Source organism: Eumetopias jubatus, unplaced genomic scaffold (assembly GCF_037043125.1).
Source record: "Eumetopias jubatus isolate StellerSeaLion01/CBP00866 unplaced genomic scaffold, mEumJub1_p1.0 scaffold_8, whole genome shotgun sequence".
Classification (NCBI taxonomy): Eukaryota; Metazoa; Chordata; class Mammalia; order Carnivora; family Otariidae; genus Eumetopias; species Eumetopias jubatus.
In genome coordinates, this window is record NW_028274814.1 from 49,648,368 (window position 1) to 49,670,787 (window position 22,420).

At 44.1% G+C, this 22,420-nt stretch overlaps 1 protein-coding gene across 1 annotated transcript in view; it reads left to right on the top strand.

Moving 5' to 3' along the window:
- Window positions 1-22,420, top strand: part of DDX47 (DEAD-box helicase 47) — an 80,662-nt gene that overhangs the window by 52,717 nt on the left and 5,525 nt on the right. The window contains exons 2-9 of the mRNA XM_028119781.2: window positions 12,800-13,030; window positions 13,711-13,804; window positions 19,858-20,046; window positions 20,295-20,366; window positions 20,597-20,715; window positions 21,324-21,395; window positions 21,524-21,640; window positions 22,172-22,318. Of these exons, the coding sequence (XP_027975582.2) occupies window positions 12,875-13,030; window positions 13,711-13,804; window positions 19,858-20,046; window positions 20,295-20,366; window positions 20,597-20,715; window positions 21,324-21,395; window positions 21,524-21,640; window positions 22,172-22,318 (966 nt within the window). The 5' untranslated portion in view covers window positions 12,800-12,874. The remainder of the gene's footprint in view (window positions 1-12,799; window positions 13,031-13,710; window positions 13,805-19,857; window positions 20,047-20,294; window positions 20,367-20,596; window positions 20,716-21,323; window positions 21,396-21,523; window positions 21,641-22,171; window positions 22,319-22,420) is intronic.

Consider the following 22,420-nt stretch of genomic DNA (forward strand, 5'->3'; position numbering starts at 1 on the left):
CTTAGGTCAACTGAAATTGGTAGGTATCAGAAGAGATGCAAACAAAAGTGGAGGTCATTGGCTGAATAAAGCAGATTTCAGGAGCCTGTGCAGAATAGAAAGCCCTAGCTGTTTCCTCCTCAATGGGGTGCTACGCTTTGACTACAGCTAGACATGGTCTTGCTCTTAACGGAATGTCTAAGAGCACTCTCTCTGTCTCTTACACAGACTTATCACATGATGCCTTTTTTTCAAGAGATTTGAACGCATGCAAGGCTCTTATGGACAGAAACAATATCTCAGATGGTGTTAAGCCTTCCCACTGTGTCTTTCCAGCTCCCACTCCAAGACAGGCTCCATAAGCACTTGTTGCATGTTCCCCGCACACCTAGAGCCAAACATATCCTCCTTCTCCTCAGCAAAAGTGGTGCAGTTTCACAGTCTTCTGTTCCTGCCAAAGATAGCATTGGGATCCCTTGTGCCTACCTTGAAATCTTGCTCTCATTTCCAAATCTTCTCTTTCCCCATCTCTTTGATAAGCCTATGCTAAGGTATTGCCTTTCCATTCAACACCTCTCCCCTCCATTTTGATCCTTTCAGGGTTACCACCGCCCACTTAACCCTAACACCTGCAACGATATGCCAGCTGGCTCTCCTGATTTCAGGTTCTTTTCCTGCTCAAATTCAAGCAACCTTCCAATCCTTTATATCCTCCAATTCATTCACATGAATTATAGATTTCCTCATAGTCCAGTCTGATGGAATATAACCTTAACCTAAAACTTGACCCTGAATTTGAAGACACAACTCAGATCGAGTGTGCTGAGTTCCTGCAGTATTTTTTTTTTTTTAATGTTTTTAACAGGGTGTTAGGATTGCTGAGACTGCAAGGGCGAAGATGAACTTGATTCTGCGGTTTTAATGAAAAAACAATGATGTAGTTTGGGGATTTTCCAAAAAGGGCTGAGTCAGGAAAAAGAGGTCCAAGGGTAGTAGTGGGTGGAAGCCTTGGGAGGGGGAAGCAGGTGGAAAGCAGAGGGAAGGCAGTTGGAATTGGCAGGATTGGGCCATCACCAGGTGGATATCCTCCAGGAAACTGCAGGCCTGGTGGGGTTTTCTTTCTTTCAGTTTCATTGAGATATAATTGACATACAGCGCTGTTTAGTGACCTGACTTGCATATATTGCAAAATTATTACCATAGTAAGCTTAGTTAACCACCATCATCTTGAGATACCTGGGTGGCTCAGTCGGTTAAGCGTCTGCCTTCGGCTCAGGTCATGATCCCACGGTCCTGGGATCGAGTTCTGCATCGGGCTCCCTGCTCGGCGGGAAGCCTGCTTCTCCCTCTCCTACCTGCTCATGCTCTCTCTCGCTATCTCTGTCTGTCTCTCTCAAATAAATAAATAAAATCTTAAAAAAAAGCTCTTCGTCATCTCATATAGATGCAAAAAAGAAAAGAAATAAAGATTTTTTCCTTGTGATGAGAACTTTTAGGATCTACTCTCTTCGCAACTTTCTAACATACTCTACAGCAGTGTCAGCTCTAGTTGTCATGTTGTCCATTATACCCCTGCTACTTATTTATCTTATAACCGGAAGTTTGTACCTTTTGATTACTTTAATCCAATCTCCTTTCTCCTGCCCTGTGTCTGGTGGTCACAAATCTGATCTTTTTTTCCATGAGTTTGGGCTTTTTTTTTTTTTTTTTGAAATTTCATATATAAGTGAGATCATACAGTATTTGTGTTTCTCTGTTTGACTTATTTCATTTAGCATCAGGCTCTCAAGTTCCACCTATGTTGTCACAAATTGCTGGATTTCTTTCTTTTTTTTTATGGCTGAATAGTATTCTATTGCATATATATACCACATTTTCTTTGTCCATCGGGCCTGGTGGTTTTGAAAGAGCTGGGGAGAAGAATCAGACCATGGTGCGTCAGCAGAGCAAACGTTTGCAAGACCTGTAGTGATGAGAAGCAGGAGCAGAGAGGAAAGGCGGTTCTACGTTGCACCTGATGCTTCCCCTCCATGGGATCTCGAACATGTGGGGCTGGCATCAAAAGCCCAAGCCCAGCCCTAGGTCAGCACTGAGTCATAAATATGTGGTGCTGACAGTGAACTTCCTGATCTCTGAAAGTTTTCCTCCCCAGAGTGGCCTCTTTTATAGGGGGTGTTTTCTGAAGAGGAGAAGACCTCGGAATGTTCTGGGGTATCATTTTCCACCTCTCTCGCATGACCCGCTCTGTAAGGTTTCTCATGGAGTTGGTGCTCCCCATTTCACTCCCAGGACAGGACGGGAAGACACCATTTCCTTTGGTGTCCAGGAGCTAATAAGAGAGAGTTTTCCTTTGTGGACCACAGTCAAGTTGGACCTTGTCCTCACACTCCTGCCTTATACACGGAAAGCTGTTGGGCTTCTCCTTGCCTCGCCAGGGATGACCATTCTGGGCCCAGGGTAATAACCCGTTTCCAGAAGCTCGATCTAGTTTACTACTTCTTTTACATATAAGCATCTAACCTTTCCACTTGACAACTGCTGCTTTGTCTTTCTTCTTCCTCGTTCCCTCCCAAACACATCACATACCTACAGACACGTACATACTCATTCATTCAACAAAGCATTTATGGAGTGCCCACTATATGCAAGGTATTTTTCTAGGCGGTGAGCATAGAGGAGTGGACAAAATCGCTGAATATCTCTACTATCATGGAAAGTGTAGTCTAATGATGATAGGGAATGCAGGCATAAGTGAAGAAGTAAATATCATTTGTGAGAGAGTGTGTATTTGTTTACTATTGTTGCTGTAACAAATTACTGCAAACTTAGTGGCTTAAGACCACACACATTTATTTTCTTACAGTTAGAAATCTGACATGGGCCTCACTGGGCTAAAATAAAGTAGCTGGGGGGGTGCCTGGGCGGCTCGGTTGGTTGGGCATCTGCCTTTGGCTCTGGTCCTGATCCCAGGGTCCTGGGATCAAGCCCCGTGTGTGGCTCCTTGCTCGGTGGGGAGTCTGCTTCTCCCTCTCCCTCTGCCCCGCCCCTCACTCGTGCTCTCTCCTTCTGCTCTCTCTCTCTCCTTCTCAAATAAATGAATAAAATCTTTAAAAAAATAAAATAAAGTAGCTGGAGGGGCTATGATCCTTTCTGGAGGCTCTAAGGGAGAATTGTGTTCCTGCCTTTTCTGTCTTCTGGAGGCTGCTGTGTTCTTAAGCTGTGACCCTCTTCCTCCCTCTTCAAAGCCTGCAATGATGGGTTGAGTCCTTCTCCCATTGCATCATTCTGGCCTCCTCTTCAGTCTTTTCTTCCACTTTTCTGGACCCTTGTGATTATACTGGGCCCACCTGGGCAATCCAACATCATCTCCCTATTTTAAGGTCAGCTGATTAGCAACCTTAATTCCATCTGCAACTTGATTCCTCTTTGCCAAGTAACAGAATGTGTTTGCAGATTCTGGAGATCAGGAATGGGCACAGATGTGGGGCCATTATTCTGCTTATGGTGATAAGTGACATGGAGGAAAATAAAGCAGGGCCAGGGGAGAGAGGGCCAGGGGGAGGGACTGCAAGGCCTCAATGACAAGGTGACATCTGAGTGAAGACCTGCAGCTGCTGTGTGGGAGAGAACCATGCAGGCACCCAAGGAAAGAGCACACCAGGCTGAGGGACCAGAAAGGACAAAGCCTCTGAGGCAGAAGCATGCTGGATGTGATTTCAGGAGGGGGGATGCTCAGCATGGCTGCAGGGGGTGCAGGTGAGGGGAAGGGCGTGGGAGATGAGTTCAGAGGGCAGTGGGGCCCATGTGGGTAGGACTTTCTGGACTGTTGTGAGGATTTTGCCTTTTACTCTGAGTAAGATGGGAAGTCACTGGAAGGTTTCGAATGGAGTCTGATCATAAGTCTGATCTGATCAGACTTATGTTCAAAAGGATCCCTTTGCTGCCACATGGAGAATTCCTTTCGAGGGGTGAGAGTAGAGGCAAGAAGACCAATTAGGAAGCGACTGCAATACTGCAGGGGAGAGATGTTGGTAGCTGACAGGAGAGAAAAGTAATGAGATTCCAGATACATTATGAAGGTAGACCAACAGAATTTGCTGACAGATTGATTGTGTTAAGTGGGAGAAAGAGAGGACTTTTGGTCTGAGTGGTTGAGGTGGATGACGTGGCCATTTCCTGACCCGGGGACAGCTGTGGGTGGCATGAGTTGGGGAGGAGTAGAATCAGGAGTGGCCCACTTTAGAGTCATTAAGTTTAACACACTGGAGACATTCAAGAGGAAAGATGAGTAGACTGTTGAATAAATGAGTCTGGAGCTTGAGGAGGAGTTAGAGAAGAGTTATGAATGTGAGGATTCTTAGCAAATGGGTGGTATTTGGGCCATGAGACTGGGTATGACACTTCGGGAGTGAGCAGGCACGGACAATGCAGGGAATAGCTCCAAACACGCAGCCCTGGGTCTGCCAACATTTAGAGTGTGGAGTGGGTGGGGATAAGGGGGAGCTAACTAGGAAGACAGAAAGAGTGGCCAGTGGGGCAGGAGAGAAACCAGGGGTCTGCAGCGTCTTGGAAGCCAATGAAAAGGATTTCTCAAGGAGGAGGGAGCCAAAGGCTGCTGGAGAATCAAGTAAAATGAAGAATGAGAATTGGCCGTTGGGTTTAGCAGCATGGAGGTCACTCACGACCTTGACAAGAGAAATATCTGTGGAAACAATGGGGCCAAAAGCCTTACTGAAGTGGGTCTCCAATCAGCATGTATAGGCAACTCTCTCTTTTTCTTTTTTTTAGAAGATTTTATTTATTTATTTGACAGAGAGAGCAAGAGAGCACAAACAGGGGGAACAGTAGAGGAAGAGGAAGAAGCAGGCTCCCCGCCAAGCAGGGAGCCTGATGTGGGGCTCGATCCCAGGACCCCGGGATCATGACCTGAGCCGGAGGCAGACACTCAACCATCTGAGCCACCCAGGTGCCCCAATAGGCAACTCTCTTGAAGGGTTTTGCTGTCAAGGGGAACAGAGAAGTGGGCACTAGCTGGAAGAGGATATGGGGTCATGAGAAATATTCTGTAAGATGAAGAGAAATCATAGCGTGTGTGTGTGCTGTGGGAATGATCCAGGAGAGAGGGGAAAAAGGTGATGGTGCGGGAGAGGAAATGGAGGCTTTAGAGGAGTGTTCTTGAGAAAGTAAGAGGTTGGGGGTGGCCCTTCACTTGCAGGGCCACTGAGAGCACGTCCTCCGAACAGGAGGGAAGGTGGGGCAGGCAAGTGTTAAGTATGGTGTGGGAACTTGTGGAAGTTCTCTTCATTTTCCCCCCGAAATAGGAAGCAGGGTCACCGGGTGAGAATGACAATGGGAGAGGGGGCACTGGATGGCTGAGAGGATGTTTAGGACAGTGGGAGAGACAGCGGACAGGCACAGGAAATGTGCTGGGCTCACCAGGCAGCAAGCAGCGCCACTTACAGAGGGGTAGCTGAGGAGTGTGTTTTAATTATGTCTACATGGTTTCTTCTTAGCAGCTCTGCTACTTAGAGTTCCTACATGCAAACAACAGAAGCTCTTCCAGCTAAATTTAGCAGAAAAGAAATTTATTAGAACGTATTAGGAAGCTCACAGAATCTCCAAGAAGGTGCAGGTAAGGCTTGGGGGTAATGCAGCTGGGAACAACACCCAAACCCCGTGACATCAGCACACGAGCAGAAACTCCACTGCTGCTGTCAGTAAGCTAGGACACCTCGGACCGCATCCATACGTCCGATGCAGCATCTGGACCCCAGAACCTTTGTCACTGCTGCCCTGGTAGCGGGACACCTTGGCCAATGCCAGGATCCACTTCCTTGCATCGCTCTGTTCTGAACTAAGCCTTGGCATGGGTGTCTCTGTTTGGTAGAGACTTGTGCCCTAGGTGTAAGGGAGGGTGGGCGAATGAGGTTCTGGTTTCTACTTAAGGAAAAGGAATCGTACCTGGGGGATCATTGGGAGTCATTGGACGGCTGTTGAAAAGATGCTGGACTATCACTGAGGATGAGAAATGTCCAGGATAGCAGCTGATGTTTTACTTTATGTTTATTTCAAGCATTTAGACATCAAACTCATTATACTTAAATTCACATGCTTCTATTTGAAAGAGCAGCCAGAAGTTGCTGTGTTATTATTTCATTGTGGCAATGGTACCTGGATTGCCAAGGAATTACAAAAACACCTCCATTTCTTTCTTTCTTTCTTTCTTTCTTTTTTTAAAGATTCATTTATTTGACAGAGAGAGACACAGCGAGAGAGGGGACACAAGCAGGGGGAGCGGGAGAGGGAGAAGCAGGCTTCCCGTGGAGCAGGGAGCCCGATGCGGGACTCGATCCCAGGACCCTGGGATCATGACCCGAGCCGAAGGCAGACGCTCAACTGACTGAGCCACCCAGGCGCCCCAAACATCTCCATTTCTAACAATTTTTAAAAATTGTGTATGCAGGGGTGCCCGGATGGCTCAGTCAATAGAGCATGCGACTCTTGATCTCAGGGTTGTGAGTTCAAGGCCCACGTTGGGATCCTACTTAAAAAAAAATTGTAAAATTGTGCATGCATTAAAAATAAAACACTTAGGTAAAAGGCATAAGAAACAACCAGGAAACCAGGAAATGAGACATAGCTGCCTTTCCTTTATCACCCACCGCATAGTATGAATGAACTGACCTTGAAACTTCGGCCTTTGTGGTTCTCTACGTAAGGATTATAACATAACATTTGAATTTCCTGCTTGTTGTTGACTTTGGGTTAATTCCATTCTTTATATATTTTATTTACATCTTAGAATATTGTCCTCTGCACTGTAATTCTCAGTCTGAGGCACCAGCTTTTTTTCAGGTCCTGGACATAGGAATCTTTTATGGGAAAGACCCGAGGATGGTAGTAGACCAGACTGAGGGGTTCTAGCTAATGTTCAAGGGGCCAGGGGCGCCTGGGTGGCTCAGATGGTTAAGCAACTGCCTTTGGCTTGGGTCATCATCCCAGGGTCCTCGGATCGAGCCCTACATTGGGCCCATGGCTCAGCGGGCAGCCTGCGTCTCCCTCTCCCTCTGCCTCTCCCCCTGCTCATGCTCTCTCTCTCTATCTCTGTGTCTCAAATGAAGAAATAAAATCTTAAAAAAAAAATGTTCAAGGGGCCAAAGGGAAAGGTTGGCAGAGCAGTTGGTTTTACTGCCACACTGAACGAGCTGCTCCTGGCCACTGCTTACGGGGTGGTGCCCATCATGGGAGCGGCTGCCTGCAGTCTTATTAAATTGGATTCAGAAACTCCCGTGATCCATATAATTAGTAAATAAGTAGGCTTTGGGGATTTATTCATGCTAAGCTCTCTCATAGGAGACTAATCTACAAACCAGTCTTATCTATTCATTGGGCAACTATTTGCTGAATGCTTATTCTCTGCTCGGCGCTGGGCACTATAGCCGGACAAAGCACAGTGTGGGCACTGCCCTTGTAGTGCATATAGTCTGGTGGGAAACCACACAACGAGAAAGTCCTTGTGGACTATGGTGGTAGTGATGGGAAGGGAGAAGCAGGGGGACTCAAGATACATTTGGCATGGAATCTGCAGGACTTGCTGACGTGAAGCCTGGCGGAAAGGAAGATGTGAGACAGGGAGGATGGAGAGGGAAGCTGGTGTGGAAGAGATACCCAGATGCCAATGTTTTAATGTTTATTGGGAGATAAGACCAAGTTGAAATTCAAAACTAATTATCCACAGAAGAGATGCCCTTTGGGGTATGTAGACTCCCCAGGAGACAAAATAATTTGTCTTCAGCTAACTGAAAATGTTAAGGGCATATTACTTATATTTCTATCTCCCTTAGCCGTTCTAGGGATAACACATACACAATACAGTATGGTGGTGAGTGGGAGCTCTGGAGCCAGTCTGCTTGGGTTCAAGGCTCAGTTCCTACAATAACTATTCTCTTCTGAACATGATCTCACTCCCTTTATCTGCCCACATATTTGCCTCTCTTCCAGGGTCTCCTAGCTAGGTAAAGGTTCCAGTCTGTTTCTTCTTGCTGAAGCCAGACCCTGGGAATCATCAACACATTCCTGGCCTGCACCTTCCGGGTTAAATCATTCGTGAGGATTTATCGAGCCTCTCCACACCCTTTGATTTTGTCCATTTCTCTCCACCCCCACTGCCCCTCTCTAGTCCAAAATACTATCCTCTTTGGCTTGAACACCTAGTAATTGATGTTCCCGCACCCCTCCCCCTGACCCAATCTGTTCTGCGCTGCAGCCGCCTGAGTGATCTTTTCAAATATATCTCTGCCCAAATCTCTTTAAAGGCTTCTTTTATCCTTTAGATGGCCTATAGAGTCCTAGATATTCAGGTCCCTATCTATATTGCCAGCTTCATCCTAAATCATCATCTTATAATCACTATAAGCTTCATTTGATTTTTTTTTTCACTGCAGGACCTAACCTAGAAGATTCTGTCTTTAAACCACTCCTTGTTCCCCACACAGCTGGTCAATTCCACGTCTCAGTTTAAAAGTCACTTCTGCGGAGAAAACGTCCACGATTCACAGATAAAACACCCCCTTGCTTTTCTCCTTAGTACCATTCGTCTCACTTGTGATTACTTTTCCGTGTCTATCTGTTCCAGTTCACTGTGAGGATTTCTTTCTTTCTGCTTCTTCTTATTTTTAAAGATTTATTTATTTATTTTAGAGAGAGAGAGAGAGAGAGAGAGAACGAGAGAGCAAGGGGGAGGGGCATAGGGAGAGGGAGAGAGAGAATCTCTAATAGACTCCGCACTGAGTGAGGAGCCAGACACGGGGCTCTATCCCAGGACATTGAGATCATGACCTGAGCCAAAAACAAGAGTTGACACTTAATGGACTGAGTCACCCAGGTGCCCCTCTTTCTTACTATTTTTTAAGCAGGCTGTCTCCCCAACGGGAGCACAGGTTTCATGCTTACTTCTGGATCCTGATGTCTGGCCCAGGGTCTGACATAATGTTTGAGACTATTTGTTGAACATAAAGAAAAAAGAAACAAATACAGATTCCTCTGTATTTTAAGAAGCTTTTCAAACCAAAAGCAAAAAGGAGACGCCAACAAACAACTGGGACTAGTTATCTTTCTTCCTCTAGACACAGATTGGTTACATAACTAAGTAATTTGTATATTAACTCTCTTCTGTCTTCTTCTGTTTTTGCCTTCATTGTAATAGTCATCTGTGTCGCTCTTCTCTTAAACATACACATTCAAAGCAGATCCTAATTCATAAGTTAAAGAGAATTTTCTGACTGATTCAATTTGCCACTGGTTCCTTCTTGATGAACACAGAGCACGTTGAGAACAGAAAGGGAGATTTCTCCACAACGGACTACAGAGAATGCAGCTTCTGGGAGGATTTTCAGCAGAAACTGATCAACAATGGATTCTTGTTTGCGTCTTCCACAGAAGTCTTGCCCCTGAGTTTGGGGGCTCACTCCACGTTTGGTCTAGGAGCCCCCGCTGTCCTGACTTGCTCATGCCCCACAGCGGCCCAGGGTCGCTGACCTGCTGAAGGCTTCACCACGGTCCTTCCCTTATGTGCCAAGGGCAGGAGCCACAGTGCCTGGAGCCCACCATACTTTTAGGGGCCCCCAAAAAAGGTTTCAACTTCTTTTAAAATCAAAAGAAAAAAAAAAAGAACTTTCACATCAAAGAAACTATTTTAAAATGGTAATATTTATATGTCTGTCCTTATACTAATGCAGCCTTAAAGTATAATTTTTAGTAATTTTTTTGTGGAGAAAGGGCCCTATGAAGGCAGGCGTGCCTAGGGCCTGTGAAGACCTTTCGGAGTAAGGTGGGGTCAGTCACTTTGCCCTCTCCTTCTGGAGCCAGTGCATTGTTTCAGCCTTGCTTTCCCGCCCCGCCCCCCCCCCCCCCATCATTTTGAGTGTTTATTTGGATTTCCTCTCGAACCTTCCTCATTGTTCTAAAGTACAGGATATGACACCGCTCAGTTACTAGAATGACTTCTATAATATCCATGACTAGAATATAAATATCCAAACGACTCCACATCGTCAGAAGCAGACAGTCCTCTCAGCTGGGGCAGACTCTCCCCTGTGGAAGCCTCTGTGGTCCCCCTGCCGGTCTGACGTGAATCCTGTCACCAGGGTGGGTGCTGGGTGAGGCCCAAACCTTGCCGGCACACCCTGGGCCTAGAAATGGCGCCACCAGGCTGCGCCACTGTGCCCTGTCCTCTTGGCGTCCCTCCGCGCCTGGGGACGCTGACACCACAGGAAGTTTTAAAAATAGCTGATGTCCGAATTATCCAAGAACAAACAGAAACGATTTTTGCTTGGCCGAAAAGGGCGGTTTATATGATAAGAGCGGTTGAGTCGCCAAAACCGTTCCCTTTCGGAGCAGCCCCAGACACCTCCCGTGTGATTTTCTTTTTCTTTCCTGTCACACATTTTACCAAAACCTGGGGAACTTCAAACCCCGTATGATATGCAGTTTTATAGTCCTTCCAACTGCTTCTGTCTGGGTCCCCTTTCCTGGCCTCTAGCTTCCCTCCTTTCTCGTTGTCAGGGCTTCTGGCTTCCCTCGGGGCTTTTCATTCCCCACTCCCTTCCTAAATGAAATCGGAAAACAAGGGGAAGGGAAGCCTAGTAAGTACTGTATCCACGCTGTCCCTGTTCTTACGGAAGACTCTTGTGTGGCGGAGGGATTCGCAGTGTGGCCCGCAGGCGAAAGCTGCTGGGCTCACAGAAGCTGATGTTCTCTGTGGGGAAAGTGCTGGCCGGGCGCCCGGACGCCTGGGTTTCTCTTCTTGTTTCTTGTCACCTTGCAGTGTGACATGTCTCTTTACCGTCTGGACTCGAGTTTCTTTCTCCTTTGTCAGACGAAGAGCACAGCGTTCCCACAGGTCTACCGAGCACAGTACAGAATGAGGAAGAGCCAGAGTTAGTTTGGGAGACTTTCTTCGGGATAAGTCAACTTCGCCTTATCCCAACGAGTATTATCCGCTTCGGAGCTCACCCAGAGTGGCCTAATTCCCAGCCCTGGGAAAACAGAGAGCGTGGGGGCTGTAGGGGGGCTGAACGGAGAGCTGGAGTGCCTCAGACTGTGTTGGCACAAACACAGGCTGATGGAAGCGATTTCAGGGAGACCTGTGGTCTTAATACAGAGTGTGTCTTCTCTGCCTTCCTTTAACTTGGAGAAATGATATAAAAAGACCGAAAGCCCTAGTGTATTCTGCAGGAGGTGATCTCAAAGCTAGAGACAACTTCACTCCCTAAGGAAACAACCAGCAAAGTTCCTTCTGCTCTGCCATCTTACTTGATCCTGATGTTTCGCTGGGTTGTCATTCATCCAGGTAGCGCGGATGGAGCATCCATTCTGCGTCGTCAGGCTGTATGCTTAGAGCTGGGGATAAGAAGATCATTTCTTGCTTCTTAGAAAGTTTCTCTTTCCATCCTTTCCTCACTACAATCTGTCACCATAAAAGAGTTAGAGTAATATTTTAAATGGGTAGATCCTGTCACTTCCCTGCTCAATACCTTCCAGTGGCTTCCTTTTGTATTCCGGATAACATCCAACCCCAGACATTTTTTTACTGCAGCGTCCCGTAGGGTCTGACCTGAGACTGCTTCTCTGACTGCACCCTACCTGTTTTTGTTGGAGACACCAATGTGATTCCTAAATCAGGGCCTTTTCTCAGCCCTGATGGTGGTGGTGGGAAGGACCTCAGGCACACTGAGTTGAGCTGACAATCCTCAGTTCAAGGCACATTGTCATCAGAAGCCTTCTTTTGCTTTGTATATGTAGTCTCTTTTAGTCTCAGTTCCCCAATTCCCAATTTTATCCCAATTCCTCTGGCTCCGCAGATAAACAATCTCAAATGTCGAAAGTGTATCTTTCTGTGTATGTGCTCCAGCAGAAAGTGATATTTTGTGGGCCTATATGGTAAAGGTACGTGACTTTTTGTATACTCTTCTCACTCTGCACTAGGTTTTTGAGATCCAGCTATTTTGTTATAGGCACGTTTGCTCACACTGTGAACACATTTTAACTAGCCACTCTCCCAAGAATGGATGCCACTTGCCTCCAACTCCCCATCTCCAGAATAATGATGTAGGGAGCACCGCGGCACCATGTGAGAACTGCATGCTGGACCACAGGAGTGTGCTTGCTGGGCACAGGGCATGCAACATAAAATAACTTAATTTGCCTTAGTAGTGGCAGATTGTTTTCCAGAACAGCCTCATTGGCTGCACTCCCTCAAGGCCTTTGCCCTTGCTATTCCTTTAGTCTGAAATATTGTTTCCTGGGTTCTTGAAGGGACTTTCTTCTTCTCATCAGGGAGGTCTCAGCTCAACTATCACTGCTTCCCAGAGGCCTTGCCCAGTCTCACAGTTATCCCCACAACCCACTCTCCCCAGGTTACTCTCCACCATTTTTATTTCCATTTGTTACATCGTAGCATTTTTCACAATTTGACATTATCTGTGATCATTTATTTATTATCTGTCTTCTCCACGACAGCAGAGGATGCTGTCCTGTTCACTAGGCATCTAGCATAGCCCTAGCATATGGTAGGCTCTAAACAAATATTATTGAATGAATGAATGAAACAAAATAAATAAATAGTATTGTGATATCAACCTGTTCAAAGCTCTATGGTTAGAAAAGCAAGGGACATAACAGGTATGAGAGGTGGGGAAAGTTCTTAAAAGTATCCTAAAAGACAGGTAGGAGGCCCACGTCATCAGCCCCTTCTGCACTCAGTTCTACAAGTCCACACGTTTATATCCAACCCCCGCCTTTTTTTTTTTTTTTTACCAAGTTTCCGCTAAACCACACCCCTAGGGCCGGCAAATCCCATCAAGCCCGCAGGGGGGCGCCCAGAACATGGTGGCCGATGAGAACTAAAACTACATTTCCCAGCATCCCGCGCGCCGCCGACCCACTTCCAGAGTGCGCGGAAGACATGGCGGCGCCCGAGGAGCACGATTCTGCGACAGAGGCACCTCAGCCGGCGGTGCAGGAGGAGGAAACTAAAACGTTTAAAGATTTGGTGAGCGTGGAGGACGCCGGCTTTTCTTTGTACTGCAAGCACCAGGCGTAGGCAAATTCCGGTTCCTTCCACCCTGGCTGGTGGCGTACAAAGGCAGCTGGGGCCTAGTTTGGGTTTCCTTCAGAATTTCCGAAGCTTGGGTTCGGACGCTGTCCTTAAGCGTCTGGGTTTGAATGGTGGGAGGGCTGCCCGTCCCTGAGAGTCTCCATTTGCGGTTTTCTCCATTTTGGTGCGGCGACGTTTGTATTTGCCAGGAGACTACATGCGGCCTCCCCCGCTCCCCCCGCCGCCGCCAAAGTCCTGGGCTGCGGAGTAAGATGAAGGGGTCTGGATTCTGACCCAGTCACTTACCAGGGGCACGTTGTTACCTCGTCGTGCCTCACTTTGCACATCTGTAAAATTGGGGGTACTAATAAGTACTTAATAGAATTGTGAGGATTAAATGAAATAATACATGGGAAGAACTTGGCTTTATCTCTTTGAGTAGAAAGTGTTAAGTCTTGAGGTACTATCTCAGTGCTCATAATTAAAGAGCAGACCGCGTAGGCTCACACTTTTTGAATCAAAGGGTAAGGAATGCACATGTCACCAGCAGGATGGCTCTGACAGTCATTTAATTAGCAGGGAGGCAAGTGTCTGTGTGTTCTTCTTTGCTAAAATTTGTTTTTCTGAATTCTAAGGGTGTGACAGATGTGTTGTGTGAAGCTTGTGACCAGTTGAGATGGACAAAGCCCACAAAGATCCAGATTGAAGCTATTCCTTTGGCCTTACAAGGTAGGTTGAAAATTAAATTAAATATGTGGCTCAATACAGGTTCATTATGACGTTATACTCAATTAAATACTTACCTTTTTTAAAGATTTTTTATTTATTTATTTGACACAGGGAGAGAGACAGCGAGAGCAGGAACACAAGCAGCGGGAGTGGGAGAGGGAGAATCAGGCTTCCGGTGGAGCAGGGAGCCCGATGCGGGGCTCGATCCCAGGACCCTGGGCTCATGACTTGAGCCAAAGGCAGACGCTTAATCGACTGAGCCACCCAGGCTCCCCGATACTTACCATTTTTGAGAGCTGTTCTTGCATGCTTCGAGTGATATAAAAATATGGCCACTAAAGATACAAAATTTGTGGCTTATCGGTTTTTGAAAAAGTAATTCTCTTGTTCTACTGAGATTACTTTCTATAAGGAGATTTGTTGTCTGCAGCAGGTGCTGACTTCAAGGAAGCACTGGATTAAAATGTACTAGCAAGCAACTTGTTAGAAATTATGAGTCAGGGGCGCCTGGGTGGCTCAGTCGGTTAAGCGACTGCCTTCGGCTCAGGTCATGATCCTGGAGTCCCAGGATTGAGTCCCGCATCGGGCTCCCTGCTCAGCAGGGAGTCTGCTTCTCCCTCTGACCCTCTTCCCTCTCGTGCTATCTCTCATTCTCTCTCTCTCAAATAAATAAATAAAATCTTTAAAAAAAAAAAAAGAAATTATGAGTCAGTAAGTGCAGATTTACATAAGGGTGCCTGGAACATCTGTTAGTATCCAGAGGAGTTGAGAGCTCTCGCTTTGTGGGACATGTTTATCAGATTTGCAGAAGAATGGCTAACAAGTTGGTTGATGGCTAGTGGGACCAGTACTAACAGGATGAACTTTCGTAGGTATAGAGGTAAAGTCCTGCTCGTAGATTCCCAAAGCCCAACTTCACAGCATCAGGGTTGATAGTAAAAGAGACCTAGCAGTGTTAACTGAAATTCATTAAGATCCTTAGAGAAAATGAATGTAATCTTAGCTACATTAAGATTTTTTTCCCAGAAAAAAAAAATGTGTCAATGTATCTTTACATAGAATTTAACCCCCCCACCCTGAATTCCTCTGCCACATATCCCAAGTTAAGAACTTGAACTAGCTCCAGAGAGAGAAAAAAGTGCCTTGTACTGATTAGAACACATCTAGAATATTATGCTTAGTTCTGGAGACCAGTTTTGAGGGACCAACTGAATGACAGTGAATGTGGTATAATATCAAGAATACAGGTGCCTGGATGGCTAAATGGGGCACCTGGGTGGCTCATTTGGTTGAGCGTAGGACTCTTCGATTTTGGCTCAGGTCATGATCTTGTGGTCCTGGGATTGAGCCCTGTGTAGGACTCCATGCTCAGTGCCCAGTCTGCTTCAGATTCTTTCTCCCTCTACCCCTCCCTGCGTGCGTGATCTTTTTCACTCTCTCTCAAATAAATAAATAAATAAAATATTAAAAAAAAAAGTCCTAAATAGTTAAAAGAGCTGAGTGCATTAGGTCTGGAGAAGAGTAGAGTTGGATGGGATATGATAATTGGCTTCAGTGATTTGAAGAGCTGTCATGTGGAAAAGTAATTAAACTTTGTGAAATTCCATTTGTTCCTTCCATAAATAGTAAGTATCTAAGTGTAAGGCACCAGAAGTTAAGACTTGGCCGTCTCTAAGAAGTTGGAGTCTAGTAAGGAGATAATTGAAAATCTATTACAAGATGAACAGGGGCATAAGAAAGTTACATTCCAAGTGCACTGATGGAGGAGAATAGATTATTACTCATTGGAATGGATTAGAGAAAACTGACTTTATTTTTTGGCTGGGAAGGTTGGAAAGACATTTGAGCTGAACCTTGAAGACTGAATAGGATTTAGACATTCATGTCTGATGGGAGGGGAAGACTTTTTAGGCATAGGGAACAGCATGAAAAAAAGCTAAGAAGGCTGGAAAGCATGGGCATGTGTGGAGGCCTGCAAGTACTTAACAGAGAATGGGGGAAAGATTAGTAAGATCGTTGGGGCCAGATTATGCCGGACTTAAATGCTGGGTAAAGGAATTTGGTCTTTGTTTCATGGGCAGTGGAGTGTCTTTGGAGATTATTTTTTAGCAGGAGAATGAAATCCTTGGAGTTGTATTCTTGGACTATTAATCTCATAGCTTTGTAAGGTAGTTTAGAGATGAGGGACCACAGGCTGGGGACCAATTAGGGTATTGTGGTAATTTTGGCAATAAATAAAGGGTAGGGTAGTGGTAATGAGAATGAAAAGGAGAAAATGATAGAAAAAGAGTCATCATGATTTTATAACCAGTTTATTAATGGAAGGCAAGGGGTGGGGAAATTGAAGATTATTGCCTGTGTGTTTAGGATATATTACTGTGTGTTTAGGACATATTACATATTAGAACATATTAGGTGTAAAAAGGAGCATAGGAGGAAAAATAATTCCACGGAAGAGGAGTTCAGTTGGAAATAATTGATTTCAGGCATCAGAGAGAGAGAATTAACTAATGCATAGTTGGATTCTGGGGATTAGAGCTTGCTTACGAGGCCAGAACTGGATGCAGACATCATGTCCAAAGGGAAGTAGCTGAAACTGTGGACATGGGCGAGGTTGCCACATAAGGTCAAGAGGTGGTGGAGGCTCAGTAGAGGGTTGAAAATCATGAGTACAATTTCATACAAATTAGGTGAGGAAGAGTGTTCCAGGGAAGGGTTAGTACACACTTTGAACTTGTTTAGAGAGGCTAGGATAAGGACCGCACAGGTGGGGAAGAAGTTTCAGCAGTGAGAGCTACTGGAGCTGCTTTCCAATAGCAAAAAGAAGGGCTGGTGCGTTCCGGCATTTTCCTGCTTACCCTACAGCAGGTGTCAGAGGAAGGAACCCAGATTAGGTGGTGGTAATAATTCTGAAATTATTCATGTTTTCAGTAACAAGTTTGTATTGAATGCAGAGAAAATAAGAGTCAGTGAAAGATTACCAGGAACTGAGTAATGTGGTTGACATAATCATCATGGAAAAAGTCTTTATTCTTATTCTTGAGTTTATCTCATTCTAATGAACAATTTATAAATGCTTCATTAAAAAAAAAAAACCCTGTAGATGCTGGCCCTAAGCAAGAGATTTAAATAATCTAACAATGTTTTTCTTTTTTCTTCTATTAAATGAACTTTAAATTTTTAGTTTGAGTACTAATGATGGTGTCAGTTTCGGAGTTGATGGAATTCTGGGCACATCCATTGTTCTTAAACCTTATAACAATTCTGAAAGGTAGGAATGATTATTTTATTGGTGAAATTGAAGGTCAGATTAAGTACCTTGGCTAGAGTCACATAACTATTTATTGGTGGAGCTAGAATTTGAATATAGGATGTTCTAGCTGAAAAGCCTGTGTTCATGGCCATATATCACAGAGTGTTACAATGGAGAGATCAAAATCTTTTGGTGGTTTTGAGAATGCTTTTCTTCCTATTTGTTTCATGTATTAAGTTTATTTCTAATTCAGAGATCACTCAAAGTCCTTTAGGAATTTCAGACAGTTTTTGAATGGCTGTCATATACCAAGCAGTTTGTTAGGTATTGGCAGTGTGACCAAGGTGAATGAATTTATTCTGCTCTTATGGGGTGTGTATTCTACACAGACACTACCACTGCAAGGGCTTAAGGGTTGTGAGAGGACGAAAGGAGATAATAGAGAAAAATTAGTCTCACAAAGCGAGTATTGCTTTGAGGAGATGATGAGAGAACTGCAAGCAGTGCAGGCCTTTGCTGGTGGCAGTGGGCGTCGCTCACAGCCACGTGAATCGAGAGACTTAAGCTCCTTTACTTCTTTAAATCTTTCTTGTATACTCCTTTCTTCCAAAATTTTAAGATTTCCCCTGACAGAAAAGGAGGACAGGTCCCACTCTTTTTGTTTTTGTTTTTTTCCTGTTCCAGAAGGCATGCTTTACCCCCGGCGGCAGGGAGTGCAGAATCCCCACAGAGTTGGGGAATAAAAAGCTTTGGAAGCCCGTAGTTCACAAATAGGTGTATGCTGTTGCAGTTCATTGTCACTTACCCTACGACCAAGAGGAACATTAAAGTTAGTAAACGAGGGAGAAATTTTACCCCTATATTGTTACTTGTTTTTGTGACCTTAACAAAATTAGCCCATTGTCTGGTCTGACTTATAATTCGTATCTACACCTGTACTTCTATATGGAAAACATTGATGTTACTATTAGAAGGGTAAAGGGTAGCATTCGCTAGACTATGCTGTTGTTTGATCTGCCATGGCCTTTCCTAGTTTAAGTGATTAATGTCTAAGAGATGAATATTGAAAAGCCTGTTCTGTTCTGTTTGAAATCAGTCACTCTCCTCCTGAAGCCCTCATTCTCCTCAATTTCAAGTCAGTATTGTCTTCTGTCTTTCCAGCTGTTCTTTCTCAGTTTATTCTCGTTCCTTTTTCCTTGCAATGTTAAATCTATCTTCATCCTTTTTTTCTCACTCTAAAACACTAGTAAGATTTCTCATGCGGTCCTGAAGCTTTAACAGTCTGCATCAGTGAATCTCAGCCAGTGCTCATCAGAATCACCTGTGGAACTTGTAAAACAATAGAGATTTCTAGACCTACTGAATCCGAATTTCTACATGTGTGACCTAGGTATACACAGATGTAAAAATCTCATGGATTATTCTAATGTGTCTGCCCTTGGGGGAGCACCACTGTTACGATGCTCATGGCTCCCATGTCTCTGTTTCTAGTCTACACTTCTCTGCTGAGCTCCGAACAAGTATGTCCAACTGGTTTTTAGATATTTTTCTCTGAGCATATGGCATAAACCTCAAGTTCCCTATGTTCAAACCAGAGTCATTGTTTTCCTCACCAGAACTAATTTTCTGGAAGCCCTTATCTCAGTTTATGGTCTTCGAGTTTCCCAAGCTAGAAACCCACGTGTCAGCCACATTTCCTTGCACGACTTTCTACATCTCACTTGTTTCTGGCCTTACTGCCTTGCCTCAGTTCAGACCACCATCATAACTCTCCTGGTATTGTCATTGAGCTCTCATTTTCCTGTGTGTTCCGCATTCTGTCTGTTTGGGTCATTTTAGGTCATAAAGAAGAGAGTCATGTTCAGCTAACCTCAGGGAAAGGAGTTTATTGTAGGGTTAATCTCGAGGTAAGGAAATCTCAGCAGTTGTATACAGTCAAGGAACAATGTGAGCATCAACTGGTGGAGGGCATTTTTACTAAGAAGCATTCCCAGGGGGTCCTGTTCTAGTGCAAGCTACCTTGTGAGCTGTAGCCAGCCAGCCTAGAGATGGTGGTCTTGCTTTGGGAGTTAATTTCCAAATCTTATAGCTGTGGCTTGATTGGTGATAACAAACCCCGGGGACCTCTTCTTAAGGGATTGCTTATGGCATTCTTCCCTCAGAAGAAGCAATGTGTTGAGCTCTTTGGCTCTTTATGCCATCAGGCCTAGGGTTTCTCTTCCTAAGGAATAACATTGATCATGATGTTCCCTGCTTAAAATCCTTCAGTTCCTCCCTCTTAAAGGAAGACATCAAAACTCCCTAGCATGGCTTATGAGTGTCCTTTCTAGCCTAATTCTTCTCCCTTTCCCCTCCTTAACACTTCTGTGTTCCGGCCATATTGTACTTCTCATTCTCCCTGCACATGCTGTGTTCTTTAAAGCCTCCATCCTCTGTCCTCATATAGCAGTGTCCTTCCTTTCTTTCTTTACGTCCAGATTTAATTTACCCATCACCTCTGTTAGCCTTTCTTGACTCCTGTGGGCAGTAAGTTACTCCTTCCTTTGTGGTTCTCATTGTATTTTGGAGGGGCCTATTTTTTAAAGTCCTTAGCACATACCATCTTTGTGTATGTCATGCCCAGATTTTGAGCTTATCTAGGACGAGACCATGTCTTCTGTCTATTCAGCCTTCCTCTCCCTCCAGTTCATCAAATGTTTATTCTTTGTCTCCTTTGTGGTCACATTGGGTCATTGTAGAAAATATGGAAATAATGTAGAGAGCATTTCTTTGCTTTTAGATGTTTTCTTTTTCTTTCTAGGTCGTGATATCATCGGGCTGGCAGAAACTGGCTCTGGAAAAACAGGGGCCTTTGCTTTGCCCATTTTGAATGCCCTGCTGGAGACGCCTCAGCGTTTGTTTGCGTTAGTTCTCACACCCACTCGAGAGTTGGCCTTTCAGATCTCAGAGCAGTTTGAAGCCCTGGGGTCTTCTATTGGTGTGCAAAGTGGTAAGTGTCTGAGAGGAAAAAAATCACAGAGTTTTTTCACAAGTTGAGAATGAGTATAAAAGGAGAATAGAAGAAAGTATTATCAACATGAGTTCATTGACCTTAAGAGCCAATTTGGTATTTTAGCTTTGGGGAACGTTGTACAGGAAGAAAAACTTAAGTAGAAATCTAGCACTGGCTTTAAAAGATGTTCAGTGAACTATGGAAAAATAAAGCCTCTCTCTTCTATATTCTTTTTATTTCTCCAGCTGTGATTGTAGGTGGAATTGATTCAATGTCCCAATCTCTGGCCCTGGCTAAAAAACCACACATAATAATAGGTGAGTAATTGACAAAGGTAAAAGGCACTGGTGATGATGAATTGAAGAAAACTGACCTATATTGGGTGTAACTTGTTTGTGTGGAAAGAGTTTGAAGAAAGGATTTTTGTGACCCTGTTTAATTTTTTTAATTTCTGAAATTTGGGGGTTGGGGGAGGTGGGGTGGTTGATAACTTTCTTTTTTGTCCTTGTTCTTAAACACCGTCTTTCTCCTCAACCTTTCTTGATAGCAACTCCTGGTCGATTGATTGACCACTTGGAAAATACAAAAGGTTTCAACTTAAGAGCTCTCAAATACTTGGTCATGGATGAAGCAGACCGAATACTGAATATGGATTTTGAGACAGAAGTGAGCATTCGGTTTCTTTCCTCCTCTTAGGGCATCTCAGGTGCCCTGTTTCAAAATTTGGTTCATTGCACACCTGCTTTATATGGAGCCCTGTATCATCATCAATTAATTTAAACATCTCTGCTGCCTTTTCTCATTCTTGGTGCTCTTCACATTGTCAGTGCCTCTTTAGAATGTAGTTTGACTTTGATTTCAGACATGAGAAGTTTCAGCCAGATTTCCCTTCCATTTCATTTGATTTATACCTCTTTCATAGACTTTGAAATATCTTTACTTTTCTGTCATCATAGCTGACCCACTCATCATAGCTTACTTAACTATGGAATATTCCAATTTGAGCCTCTCGCTATCATGAACACTTTTCTTGACTTTTCTCTTAGATTAGCTCGACTCTGATTTAAACTTCTTTTCTCTGAATGGCATTTTTTAAAATAGCATCTGGTATGGTATCAAAAAGTAAATATTCAGTAAATTTTAGCTGAATTGAATTGAATTTTTGAGTCGCCAGATTCCCACAGTGATATTTACTCTCCCTCTCCTTCACAAAGAGTATTTGCAAGTGTCCAGTCTAAATGTTATATTGGTATCCTTTCTTCTTTGTGCCTTAGGTTGACAAGATCCTCAAAGTGATTCCCCGAGATCGGAAAACATTTCTCTTTTCTGCCACCATGACCAAGAAGGTGAAATTTTCTAGGACTTAACGTTTTTTTCTTTATTAAGTGATAAATAAAAATAATAAAAAACATAACAATAATAAAAATAGAGTATTTAAGAATCAGTGTACTACTCCCAAGTTTTCTTTCTGTAGGTGCAAAAACTTCAGCGAGCAGCCCTGAAGAATCCTGTGAAATGCGCTGTTTCCTCCAAATACCAGACAGTTGAGAAATTACAGCAATATTATCTTTTTATTCCTTCTAAATTCAAGGTAAAGTGTTTACTTTGATCATTCCTGCCTCTCCCTCTCCTTCCTAAGCAAAGCACCTGAAAGTGTGTCCACTTTTGATTAGCTAAGAGCTGTGCTCCTGTTTGTTTTAGAGCGCTTACTGTGCTTCTATTTTATCACTGATAAAGTCAGACATTCCGGGAATTCATAGCATGCTAAACCACAATAATGATGTAATTCCTTTCCAGCCCCATTCTTGAAGTAGCTTTTCTTTTGTCTACTAATTATGTGGCTTCTTTTTTATAGGCAGGGACCCTAGTTTTGTGCTTTGATGTAGGGACTTTTCCTGGTTGCTCAATACAAGGAGTTGTGTTTGACTTTAGGCTGTATGTGAGATTCGTTGTTCACAGACATGATAATGCTGCTTTCAGGAATGCAAAACTGGCAGCTGGAGTCTGGAAAATTGAGAAGCAACTATATATAGGCTTAGTCTTTTACATAATTTATATGCCCAGGACTCCAGTCTTTTCTTCTAGGTTCAATTACTTACATTGTTTTGGGTTTGTAACTTAGGATACCTACCTGGTTTATATTCTAAATGAATTGGCTGGAAACTCCTTTATGATATTCTGCAGCACCTGTAACAATACTCAGAGAACAGCTTTGCTACTCCGAAATCTTGGATTCACTGCCATCCCCCTCCATGGACAGATGAGTCAGGTAAAGATTCTTTGGTGTCATTAGTAGTGAGCTGGTGGCATGAGAAGGGTAAACTTTATAGCAGTAGATCCATACAAAAACAACATGAGACATTAATTTATC